This window comes from Acyrthosiphon pisum, chromosome A2 (genome assembly GCF_005508785.2).
Source record: "Acyrthosiphon pisum isolate AL4f chromosome A2, pea_aphid_22Mar2018_4r6ur, whole genome shotgun sequence".
NCBI classification, from domain to species: Eukaryota; Metazoa; Arthropoda; class Insecta; order Hemiptera; family Aphididae; genus Acyrthosiphon; species Acyrthosiphon pisum.
In genome coordinates, this window is record NC_042495.1 from 87,092,057 (window position 1) to 87,105,215 (window position 13,159).

A 13,159-nucleotide genomic window follows, 5' to 3' on the forward strand; every position below is an offset into this window, starting at 1 on the left:
AATACACTCGCATATATTACCTATATTTCATTATTACAATTTATTGTATTATTTTATATAGGTAACTTATAAAGTCAATACCGTCTTACCGTTGTAACGGTAACCTCCCTCCACCTTTATAAACTCTAGTTGCACTATTGCGTTGTGTGAACCACAATTTATAGTGTAAATATACATACTACAGAATTATAAAGAATCATAATATTTATTATTTAAAATAATATATATAATTTATGAACTGCTAATAAGCGACGGATCGATAAGCGGAGCAATGAGTAATGTATATCACGAGCTGCGGCTGTTAATTACCCATTTTCAAAAAATACGAATCATATTTTGTCATTCAATAACTAGGTTTTATAATAATTTCACAACGCTAATCTTAAAACTACGAATCGCGATGCATCGTGGCCATTTGTTATAACACTTATAACCATATTTATGAATTATTCATGAAACATTCCAATTTTACTTTTCTAACAACCATTCCTCTGGGCTCTTCACCAAAGTAAGTTATAATATTACTTGCTTATTAAATTTAAATATTAAAATATTATTCGAGAACTTGTAATTATTAAATGTGTACCTATAGGTTAGGTTATATACACTTTTCTTGTGAGATTGAACACATGAAAAATATCGTATTTAAAAAATATTATAAGTAGAATATTATTGTGATTAAAATTAGGTACACAACTTTTAAACTTCGTACGATTTTGGACTTCATCTCTTTATTGAAGTCGTACTATCCTATCATTAGATGTATTCATTAGCATTATTGTATAACCACGACTACCATCTGCCGTAAGATGGCTTAAATGTCTAAATAAAGTAAAGTGTACATTTTGAGTAATCTAACAGTGGTAATTAATTTCCTTTTCAAAGGATTTTCTACATATATTTTCATGATTACTAGATAAAAATGTTTGTACATCATTAGTACTTACTTATTTTTATAGGTTGCTAAAATTACTATCGACACATTATTTATATACTATTGTAATAGTGATATTTTTTATCGAATACTTGTATTTAAACTATTTAATATAATTTTAGTTATTTAATAATAAATTATTGTAGTTAATAAATACGATTATGATGAATGTTTAAACAGGTCATCGTTTTGAACTAAATAACACTATAAAACACCTTGTGTTAAATCAGTAAACAAAAAATAGTCCATAGTGTGACAAATGACAATTTACCAATCATTACGTCTGATTGAATCTAAAATCAAGTGAGTCCAAGATATTCGGTTTTTGAACTAATAAAAAAATAGATTGATACACTTTGGCAACGTATGCGAGAGTAATATTTTCAATTTAATGTCTACATTTAGTCATGAAATCGTGTAACTATAAAAATAAAAGTTTACAAATGTTTAAAATATTTACTTCCGTAGAGACATTATACATAATTTGGGTAGGTACTATATTATACACACTCATAATGCATATTTTATACTTAGTAGAAATCATAAATTGCCGGTATATCCAGAAAATAAAAAAGAGGTCTTCAAAACCTACACTTCATAAACACAAAATATGGAATTATATTCTTCCGTTTCTTTTCCGGCATCATATTATTATTTTACTTGTACATTATTTTAAAACATTTGCCGTCAAAAATAGTTGCGGCACGCTTCATATGAAGATGTATTATAATTTAGGTGTGGGTTCATTCAAACATGTCTATAAAACACGTCAGGTTACTAAATCTTAAATCGTTTGGATTTATCCCATTAAATAATTATAGTATTATTGTGATTAGGTACAATGAATTCAATTTTTAATATAATTTTACATAAATCAAATTCAAAGAACAATAAAAAAAAGGTGGGTAAGTGGATGTCGCTCTGTTGTACAGTAAATTACAAGTGAGTCACTGTATAATGGATGGTATTAAATTTGAATTCAATGATATAATATCATTGTATAAGAAAAACGATTCTGAGCGGAGACGGTATGTCAGTCTAGGTATAAGACATAATATTATATATGGTATTAAAAAAAATTGATCTATAATAGGTACCTATAATAAATTCCAAATTAATCATATCACAATATCAATTAGGTACTTATAACGCGTTATACATCAACAACAAACCGTGATACTATCATAGATATATAATAGTATCCTTAAGAAGTTTCAAGTATACCCACGAAATATATTATACAATCACAACAAAATAATTTGACTCTTTTTGAACTGCTTACGGACATTGTCATTTTTCAATTTTTTTAATTTTTTTTTCTATAAATATCAATAAAATTTTATTTGTTTGGTAAAAATACGTGAAAAAATTAATACAAGGCTCCTGATATATTGTTACAATAACAATTGTAAAATATTAAAAATACATAGGCACACATTTTTTTTATAAGCATTTGAAGTTGAAATTTTGACAACATTTATCAAATTTAAAATTGAATAATTATTTTGTAGTTAAAAGTTATAAAATGTTCAACTTTTATATCTAAGGATTGAAAATTTAAAACAAGATTTCACGTAAATATTTAATTCTGTTACCAAAAATTCTAAGAAATACATAAACACATTTTATTTTTATAGTCATTTTAAGTTCAAATTTGGACGAAATTACATATTAAAAAACCTGGAATAACTATTTTAGTTATTTTGTTGTGATTGTATAATATTACTTGTGGGTACTTGAAACTTCTAAAGTATACTATTATATATCTATGATAGTACCACGGTTTGTTGTTGAAGTATAACGCGTTACCTAATGGATATTGTGATATGATTAATTTGGAATTTATTATTGATACCTATTATAGGTCAATTTTTTTTTAATACTATAGATAAGTATACCTATAATAGGTACCTATGTCTAATACCTAGACTGACAAACCGTCTCCGCTCAGAATCGTTTTTCTTATACAGTGATATTATATCATTGAATTCAAATTTAATTCTATCCATTATACAGTGACCCACTTGTAACCTACTGTACAGCAGAGCGACATCCACTTACCCACCTTTTTTCAATTGGTTATTTGAGATGGTTTTATAAAATATACAATATACAGCTATAACAAGGCAACTTTATTTTTATTCTTGTCTCAAAAGTTTAAAAACATTCTAAAGTGTTTTTATAGTTTTTTAAGCTAGTATAGGTTGGATAGTATGTTTATCTGTAAATTATGCACGAATTATGCAACGGATGAACAATAATCTCTAACTTGCATTATGTACTTAAGTTCTTTAACTATGAAGGGGTAGAAGGACTTAGCTGCTCGAACTATAAATAACCGATTGAACATATTATGTGTATACCTACCTAGTCTATCTCCATTCCACCATATGTAATTAATTCGTGTTCAGAAACACCTGTTTTAAATTTTCTATATGGCTCTAAAATATGGGATTTGAAAAGTTAATTTGGAAAAAAAGTAATTAAACTGTAGTGATAATACAATATTTATTATTTGTGATTAAAACCGTCTTACTTTGTTTGACTGTGGCTCAACTGGTTTTAAGGGTAAATATTCTGCAATAGTGTTTAGAAAACTACATAAATTATTTAACTAATATACGTATTTTTTGATTTTCAATCATTATCTGATTAGTGATAAGTTATTAGGTTATAAAAAAAACTCTTTTAGAGTACTAACTGTGTGCGAACCTCATCGAAACATTTAAAATGATAGAAATCAGATTAATAACAGATGTGTTTTTTGGTTTCGATGCTGACTCTTAAAGTTTTAAACGTATTAAGTTAGAAAGACATTTTAATTATTAATTATAAACTTCGATCGTAAAGATTCAAATAGAAACCGATAAGAAATAATACAGAATTGTTTTTCAAAGTTGTATTACGTACCTATATCTGATTTGGAGCAACATTAATTTAAAGATAAATTTTGTTATTTTTATTTAATTCTTTAATATTATAAAATATACATTAATAAAACAGATCAATCAGCGATATGTTTAAGATGAAGAACGAATAATAGATATACAAAAAAAGAATTATTGAATTGTTTTGAGTAATTGGAAATTATATGATCCAAAGATAACTAGAAAAACAATGGCAAACGTTTTTCATCTACTATGGATAGCTTATAATTATTTAAATTATTTTTAGGGCTCAAATTAATTCCAAACCATGAAATTTATTTAAATTTTTACAATGAAAGTAGAATCAGGTTAAAAGTCTAAAACATGTCGTTTGATGGCAGTTCAAAAAAAGATTGTTGGTGATTGTTGCAAACAAATAAAAAGGTTTTTTAAATTTTTAATACACTTAATCCTCGTGACAGGTGAAGTAATCCATTTTATACAATCAAATTTCCATTAAGGTATAAACCGTGAAAAAAAACTAGTGTACATATTATAAAATAATGCCATGATGTTGTACAAACGTGTTACAATGATCTCTCTTGACGATTAAAATGCAAATATTACAATCGTTATCCTGTTATCCGTAAATGGATTCCTCGTTCAGCCTTTTTTTCTTCATTCGTCTATTTTGAAACCACACTTTTACCTAGGACATATTAATGTAAATTACATATTTATATATTATTTACAAATTACATTATACAAGATAATCGAAATATAGGTATTATATTATATTGTGGCAGTTATATTATAGTTTACTTTGAATTTTTAATCTTTTAACAAAATGCATTTTAATGTATAATACAATTTTAATTATAAATATATATTATTTTCTATTCGCAAATTTTAATTAGCTGCATTTCATTTACATTTGCCTTAATGTCATTCGTGTATCAACTAAATAAATAAATATTGCTTATAGACGCTGCCAGAGCATAAAACATAATATACTAAATAAGTTAAAATCCTATAAACGCATCAATATATCAATCAAACAGATTAAGTCTAATTGCAATGTTAAATTAAAACCTATGAACGAGTTTACAAGATATGTTTTACCAACAAGAAACGAAAAGATAATTATTGATTCGTAATAAAACCCCAACAAAAACATGTATGACAGCGAATATGGTATAAAGTTTAATAATTACTTGTCGTTCTGTGAGACCAAGTATTAGAGCCACTTCGTACCGCCTTAACCGAGTCAAGTATTTGCACTTCTCAAACTCTCCCTCGAGCCACCCCAATTGATATTTCGTAAACGCTGTTCTAGATTTTCGACTTTTTATGCTATGTTCGTTTTCTAAAATAAACAAAAAAAAAAAAAAATCATTAAAATTGTATGTGTTTATGTAGTGGGTATTTACTTACAATAAATTGTTGTGAGTTTTTTTTGTAACGAAAATGTTTTAAAGATAGCGGGAAAACAATATTTTATTACTCACTTCATCTAACAGTAGTTCTGTTTATTGAGTGAGACATTGACAACAATCATAATATGAGTTTATGGCCGACAGGCAACAACGATAAAATGTATATTATGATAAATATTATCAATAAATTAATCTACATGATAAATTTCCCCTTCATCACCATTATAATATTACACATTGTCTATACATTTATACTAGGGTTTGGGACTTATTACAGTTAAATGTATCGAAATAATATTATGAATATATTCTAATGTGTAATTCAAGAATGGCTAAAACAGTAAGTATAAAAAAATATGCACTCAAGACTTAGTGCCTAGTTAACTATACATATAGTTAGTGTTTACACTTTACACGACCCGATGTCAAATCGTATATTATACTATATATACCTACCCATATAGGTACCTACTTAATTATTATTTAAAATGTGTACGTTCTAATAGTAGAAAGGTTTGTTATCATATAGAATCTATATAGTATCCAATAATAATAATAATTCGTTTTAAAGTTACACCAAAAAACAAAATCAATTTTCTCGAAAACAGATTTTGCGTAATAATTCCCGTTTTTCCTTAATTTTTCTTTTGTTTTTCACGGCGCTTTTGTAAACTTTTTGAAAAATTTTACTTCTGACCTCCCAAAGTACCAACTAGATTCATTTTCCTATCAGAAAAGGTACTGTTGAAGAAAATCCAAGCACTTTTACTGTCCTAAAAGGTGATGACAGACACAAAAAAAAAATAAAAATAAAAAATAAAATAAAATAAAATAAAAAACACACATCATTGTAAAATCAATACATTCATCGTTCCACTCAGAATCTTAAATGGAATTCGAACAATTTTTATCATTAGTCATAAACTTAAATTTTCTTGTAAACTTTTATAAATGCAAGTTTATATGACATATATTTAAATTAACTTTAATTTATTTTATTCATAAATTATAAAAGTAACTTATGTTAAAGTTATGAAAAAATACATTAAAAAATAAAAGGAAATATTCAAGTTTATATAAGAGTGTTGGAGTCCAATCTTTATTATAATATAGCCTTTATAGTCAATTTTAAAATACTTAGTTATTATATTGCAAGCTATAACGGGTGTTTAAGTTACTCTTAGTATAGATGCAATACTGAAGCACATCATCAACTTCCAATATTATTATTGTGGTGAGTTTTTAATTAATTCACAATAACTACGTCTTTGCATTGCTGATGGGAAATCTTAAATAAATAAATTTTGTTGCTCGTCTGTAGCATGTGACTTTACCCAACTATTTTCAATACATTATATAGCTATGCTATCATTAATATTAATAATACTACATTGCTGGTTGTCCCAAAACATTATTATTTATATTTTACAGTAAGAAAAAAGTTTTAAGGCTTTAATCCAAGAAGTTGTGTAAAGATATCATTAATAAATAATTGGTGAACTGATACAAAATACTACATTAATTATTTTCTTGACGAAAACGTTAATTTACACCTGTGTTTTTATTGTTTACTTCTCGCCAGTATTCAAATGTGTATTATTCGTTGGTAATGAATCGTAATCAGTTTATCTACACACAATAGCATTTTGTTAGTTATAACTTATATTATATTTTTATAGCTTCTGCAGTCTTTTAAAATCTTGTAGGTAAGTTTAATAATAGTATTGTTATTATAAATCGTTATTAATATTTTTAATTAGTTTGATTAAAAATGTATCATAACTTTTACGTGATTGAGCCATTGAGGTTTCCCATTTTCTGGAATCCCAAAGGAATACGTTTCCTTTGTTATGGTGTTTTCCAGCGTTAACCATATCCTTTTATATATATATATATATGTGTGTGTGCAGTTTTCCAATTATAGCTATAACGCATACGTGTAACAAAGGTAAACACTTACAATTAATAGAAGTAATTTTACAAACAAACTTTTATTGTCAACTTGTATTCACTGAATTTGATAATACATTTGAGAAGTGCAGTAAGTTTTGTTCGGTTTATTTTTCACGCATGAATGTTGATATCATTCATTTATTGAAATTATATAGTTCATATCATTATCTGTTCATATCTAATTAATATATTTATCTAATTAACTATAGTTATAAATGATCTGCTTTAACGAGCCCGGCTGCATTTACGAGTACTATAATTTTTAACATAATTTTATCCGTGTTGGGTTCAGAAAATTATTAACTATAAATCTAAATAAACAAAACGAATACTATATTTAAATATATTATTATGGTTTTTTGCATTCACTAAATATTTCTTCTGATCCCCCCTGATTTCACAATAAAGGGTGGAAATGCATTAGTATGCAGCCCAATAATTAATTACACTCAGATCTTCGTAAAAGTAAGAGTAAAAAAAAAAAATATGCAAAAGGTTGAATAATTAATAACGAACAAATGGTTTACCCCAAGCCGTGTATCTTCATTTTATTTTCAACTGAATTTCGGAGTGTATAATATAACTCATTGTGTGGTTCGTAAAGCAGATGTTTCAAATACTTTCAATAAAAACAAAGTACTAAATTTATTTAGACATGTTGTTTCTTATTTTTTAAAAACCAATACAAAACGATTACATTAATACATTATATTCTTAAGACTTTTTCTTTTTTTATTTTCCGCATATTATTTTGTTTTTAAATTTTTTGGAATTTCATTTCAATCGGAATTCGGAAATATATTTTTTTCTTACTTCGAAGGATCTTTTGAACGCTGTAACAGTCATTAATTATTTTACTCAATTTTCAGATGCAGAAGGTACCATAATAGTTTGAATAATGTATAATTGAATAGGTGAATAAATACTTTTAAATATATAAAAACGAAAAAGTACATTTTTATTTGTATTAGTATACATTGATTGGTTGTTGAGCACTAATCATGATTCGTTCATATCGGTATAGAACATTTAAAGATTTTATATTCTTAAAAACTAATCAATGTTAAATCATTGTTTATCTAAAAATTATTGAAGTTAAATATCTCGGTTAATCTATTTCACCATATTTGTTGGAATTTCTATAACATTTTTCACAGTTTTAGTAAAATTATAAAAAAAAAATAAAAAATTGGCTTTTTTAAGTACTTATCTACCAATCAAAGTTTGTTTTTAATTTTACGTTATTTATAAATTGTATAATTTAATTATTTAGTTATGAAATATTAAAAAAAAAGTAAGCAATGATATAGACAAAATATATTGATTAATAGTTTTGATTATGACCTTATGTTTCGATACTTCAGAAATGGATATAAATCAGATATAACAACCATAAGCAAATTAAGTTATACTTTTAAGTATAACTTATTTTATTTATGGAATCGTGAACGTAGGTATAAACCATATAGAACTTTCAGGTTTAAATATTTAGTAATTAAAATTTAAGAACATATGGTTATTAAATAAATTTCTATATTGAAGCGTTTTAACAGTTTAATATAAAACTATTGTACATTAAAAATGTCTAACTCAAGCGGAAGAAACTTTTAGTTTCTAGTTAGACAAACTTTATATTTGTACACGAACATAAATTTTCCTGACATATGTCAAAAAAGTATACCGTTTAAAAATCATCCGATAAACACACTATTTAAATATAATAGTTTTTTTTTTTAGATTTATTCAGTTATAAAAAGATTTAGCTTTGAAAACATTTATGAATTCATCATTCTAAAGTTGTTATGAAATGTACTACCGGCCTATACTAATGTGTTTTCACAGAGTATAAAAATAAGTATTTATTTTATCGTGGTAGTATTGAAATTGATTGAACGAAATATGAATATTATTAAAATATTTACCCTTGTAACATAATATTTTATGAATTAATTATCCTATGCATTTCGTGAATGATACCTATTTCCATGAAACAATCCTAATTTTTCCCTGAATTTATTTTTTATCAATTCATTAGGACCTTAATGGTTAGGCTAATAGATACAAAAAAGTTAAATTAACGATTTCATCATAAACAGTACATTATAAGGCTATTTCGTTAATCTCTGCGTCAATAAACCCCACGACATGTACGTGGAGTATACAGCACACTATATAGTATAATAGTAATAATTGTTGATACTAATCCTTTGTATTCGGTAATTGATTTACAGTAAATTAAAATAAATGAGCGTCTAACGTATAACTTACATATTGTAGTGTAAAATATTATTTCATGGTACATCAACATAAGTATTATTCATACGAGCATATTAAATTATAATAATTATTATAATTAATAAAGGTTAAAAGATCTAAATATTTAAACAATGAGTAGGTACGATGTATCAATATTGTCAGTAATTTAAATGTACGATGCACATAATAAAATATATTTTGTAAAAAAGTAGGTAATACATACAATGTTTAAATTAATATTTCTTCAAAATGTCAAGAATGAAGAATTTTTTTTAATGTATTTAATGAATTGTAGTAAAACTACTCTATCAAGTAGGTTTATTACCTCAATAAAACTCGTAATATAAATTTGTTTTTTTTTTATCATACAATTTAGTCTATGAGGCTCAGCTAAACTCTCCAACATATAAACCGTATTCAAACCTTCAAAATATCTCTGACAAATCATTAAAGCCCCATTCCTACTATGTATCAGGTATCTAACCACACACTATATTATAATGATCTCTCTATTCCCCTTGTCAAAAAAGTGGTCAACACTCTTCATAAAAGATTTTGGTCGCAATTCACTCGGAACTTATTGACTCCAAACATTACTGTGTAGGTACCTTTCTTTAAGGTGCTTGGAAATCAAACGATGCATTGACCCACTAGCCGAATAAGGCAACCTACCCACGCCAAAATACCTTCAAGTGTCTAGAGCACTTGCATTTGTTGTATATAATTATTTTATAGATTGTGTAAAACAAAAAAAAAAAAAATTACTGAAAAAAAAACTTAGATAAAAAGCTATTAAACTGTGTTGCAATGGCAAATGGCACGATATGTTTCTAAAAATCCTGAGTAGGTAACATTAGTTTCTAGAAATTATCGGTGTGACGGTGTGGATTAACTTTGTCGCAAGCATCACTACGCAGTCTATGGCAGAAAAACTTAACCTCGTCAGTTTTTTTAGGTTGGGTCCTATATTATATAGTATTTATTATTTAGTTATGTTAGCTATCTATATTATAATTTTTACAATGAACACGAATATAATATACTTGTCGAATAATATTGTCATTATATAGATTATAGACTTCTTATTATACAAAATAAAAATAAAGTTACTATATTTATTTCAATACACATTACCAAATCCAACTAATCGAAATAAAAGAAACAACGATCACAACCAAATGAGAAACATATATGTATAATTTTACCAAATTTGATTTATCAAAAATAAAAACTTTATTATATAATATGCTAATAAAAAATGTATAAAGTATACTAATAATATGAGTGATTTGACTAAAAGAAAAAATACTTCCATGGTTCTATTGAATTATTTACTGTACAATCTTGCATAATACTATACGTAAATTATTAAACTGGGATAGGTATATTAAATGTATCACTTATGTTAAAATATGTAAAATATTTAAATTTTATGATTTCTTTTAAGTTCTTTATGATTTTACCTAACAATTAGTATAATTGATTAATTAAAACTTATTAACTTACTAGGTATAATGTTTATAGGTACTTAATATAAAGGGTAACTATACTTGATAATCTTTGGTATATTAAAACCTTGAACAGTCAATGAAGAAGAATATTGTAATTTTTGTGTATATTATACCCCATTTATCTCCCATTTAAACATATAAATTAATTATATTTATTTCAAAAGAATATTTTTATACAAATATGAAGTACCTTTACATTAATTTTAAATAATTAAATACACATTTTTAATTTACAGTATTAAACTCATCTGTCATCCTATTATTTGGATTCAGATACTTACATAAATATTATATACATACATATGATTATTTTAAGATCACATCCCCCTTTATTATATAAATTATCCATCAAATATGTTGGTACTTGAATAAAATTTTAAAATCTCTAAACACGTTAACATTATAACAAAACATAGGTACAAAGCATTTTTGTTCAGCACTTTATGATTGTCCTATTTTTGTTTTAATAAGGTTAACACTCAGCTTGCACTCTGGAGTCTTACTGTGCATGTCACATATCCACATCACGATTCTAGGCGAAAATAGTATGTAAGCTAGGTAATAACAATTTGCATGATTTCTAAAATAAAAAGAGAAGTATTATTGTTTTCGTCATATTTGTTTCAAAAGATAAGTGTAAAACGTCATATTAATTCGTCATTTTCATATTTTTTTTTCTATTCGATTTCTAATGGGCATCATAGTATCATCTACGCTATACTATTAAGTTATATATTAGTAAATCGTTATTACGGACGGATACCCGCATCACCTCGAGACTGGCGTTGACTACGATACAATAATAATTTAAATGCCCCGTACCTCTGTGGTCCGCGATCGCTGGAAGTCCGCCGCCGGCCACCTGCCCGGCTGAATCCTGCAGGACGACCGGTTCCGCGACAGGCTCCCAGCAGCGTCCTCCAGGAAAATCAGCACGAAAATCCCTTCCGTCGTCGCCGACGTCGTCGTAGTAGTAATCGTAACAAAAGTAGTAGTTTTCGTTGTCGTCCATGTCACAGCGTTTGGTCCAGCACTATCTCAGAATCGGGGAGCACCAGCGATATTTAAGCGGAGAGTTCGGAAACGGAGCGCCGCCGCCATCGGTTTCGCGCCGTTTGTCCGCGGCACAGGCTCAAAGGGACCAGTTCACGGTCCGCGGCACCGCTCCCACGAGCATGTGGACCTCGCACGTGTCCAACATTTATCGTAAAAACAATATTACGATATCTATATGTGAGGTGTACAGAGTGACTCTTTTAACAGCACACACTATTTGTCTCGAATAGCATTAGAACGTTATTGAAAATATATTTTTTTTTCACATAATTTCAAGTCGTAACATATCTACATTTTTTTACAGAAAGCATTTAGTTTTTATTTCATATTCCGAAGCAGATAATTAAATTTAAAATGTGTGTGTCATAATTCAAAAAAGTTAACAGTAAAAACAGAAAAAAATATATTGTACTTTTCAATAATATAATTCTTTCGGTAAAGACTTTAAATTAACTGTAATTTTTTTTTCGAAAACTTTAATTCATGAAAATCAGTTTCTATACAACTTTTGTAAGAATCATACAGACATACAGTCACCACATGTGGCTATATTAGTGTGTATATACACGTGTTATTATACGCTGAATATGTCATTTTGATGAATATCGCAAAATTATAATGCTATTACCTTATTGCAAGCCCGGATTAAGGCATTTTGAGGTCCAGGGGCCAAAATTTTAAATGAGGCCCCTGTACGAAAAAAAAATATTAATGTATATTATAATGTGTTCCGGAGTGAAGTCAAATAAAAATAAAATTATGTCAAAACGTTTAAAAGTTTTGAAGATACATAAACAAATGCGTGATATGCATGGTTTTGATAGAAAAAAAGTTAATTGCCCATAGCTAAAAAAATAAAAAAGTTAGATTCAATCTTTAAAGAGTATTTATTCATCATTTTTGGTCTACTTTCATAGTTTTATATGACGTTGGCCGGTCACTTCACCCTGGAACGTATTGTATATAATTCAATATTAGGTACCTGATACAATAAATATAATATATAGATATGAGGTATATAGCAATAAATAATGAATAATGTATTACTTTATTTATAAATTATAATTTACAAGCTTTTTTCCTAGCTAAATAATCATCGATTTTTTTTAGGTGATTTATTTAGTGTACGTAGCCTATAACGAAAAA

General features: G+C 26.8%; 1 protein-coding gene across 2 annotated transcripts; it reads right to left on the reverse strand.

Moving 5' to 3' along the window:
• Positions 1-4,050: 4,050 nt before the first annotated feature.
• LOC100572285 (homeobox protein MOX-1-like) lies at positions 4,051-11,975 on the reverse strand. 2 transcript variants are annotated; one of them, XM_003246218.4, is made up of 3 exons: positions 11,780-11,975; positions 5,016-5,167; positions 4,051-4,510 (listed from the first exon to the last, which is right to left on the reverse strand). In XM_003246218.4, exons 1-3 carry the CDS (start codon positions 11,967-11,969, stop codon positions 4,442-4,444), a joined length of 411 nt encoding a protein of 136 aa, XP_003246266.1. In that variant the 5' UTR covers positions 11,970-11,975; the 3' UTR covers positions 4,051-4,441. The 2 variants fall into 2 exon arrangements, with proteins under 2 accessions (XP_003246266.1, XP_029346348.1); XM_029490488.1 differs by lacking the exon at positions 4,051-4,510 and having other exon boundaries at positions 4,813-5,167.
• Between the last annotated feature and the right edge of the window lie 1,184 nt (positions 11,976-13,159).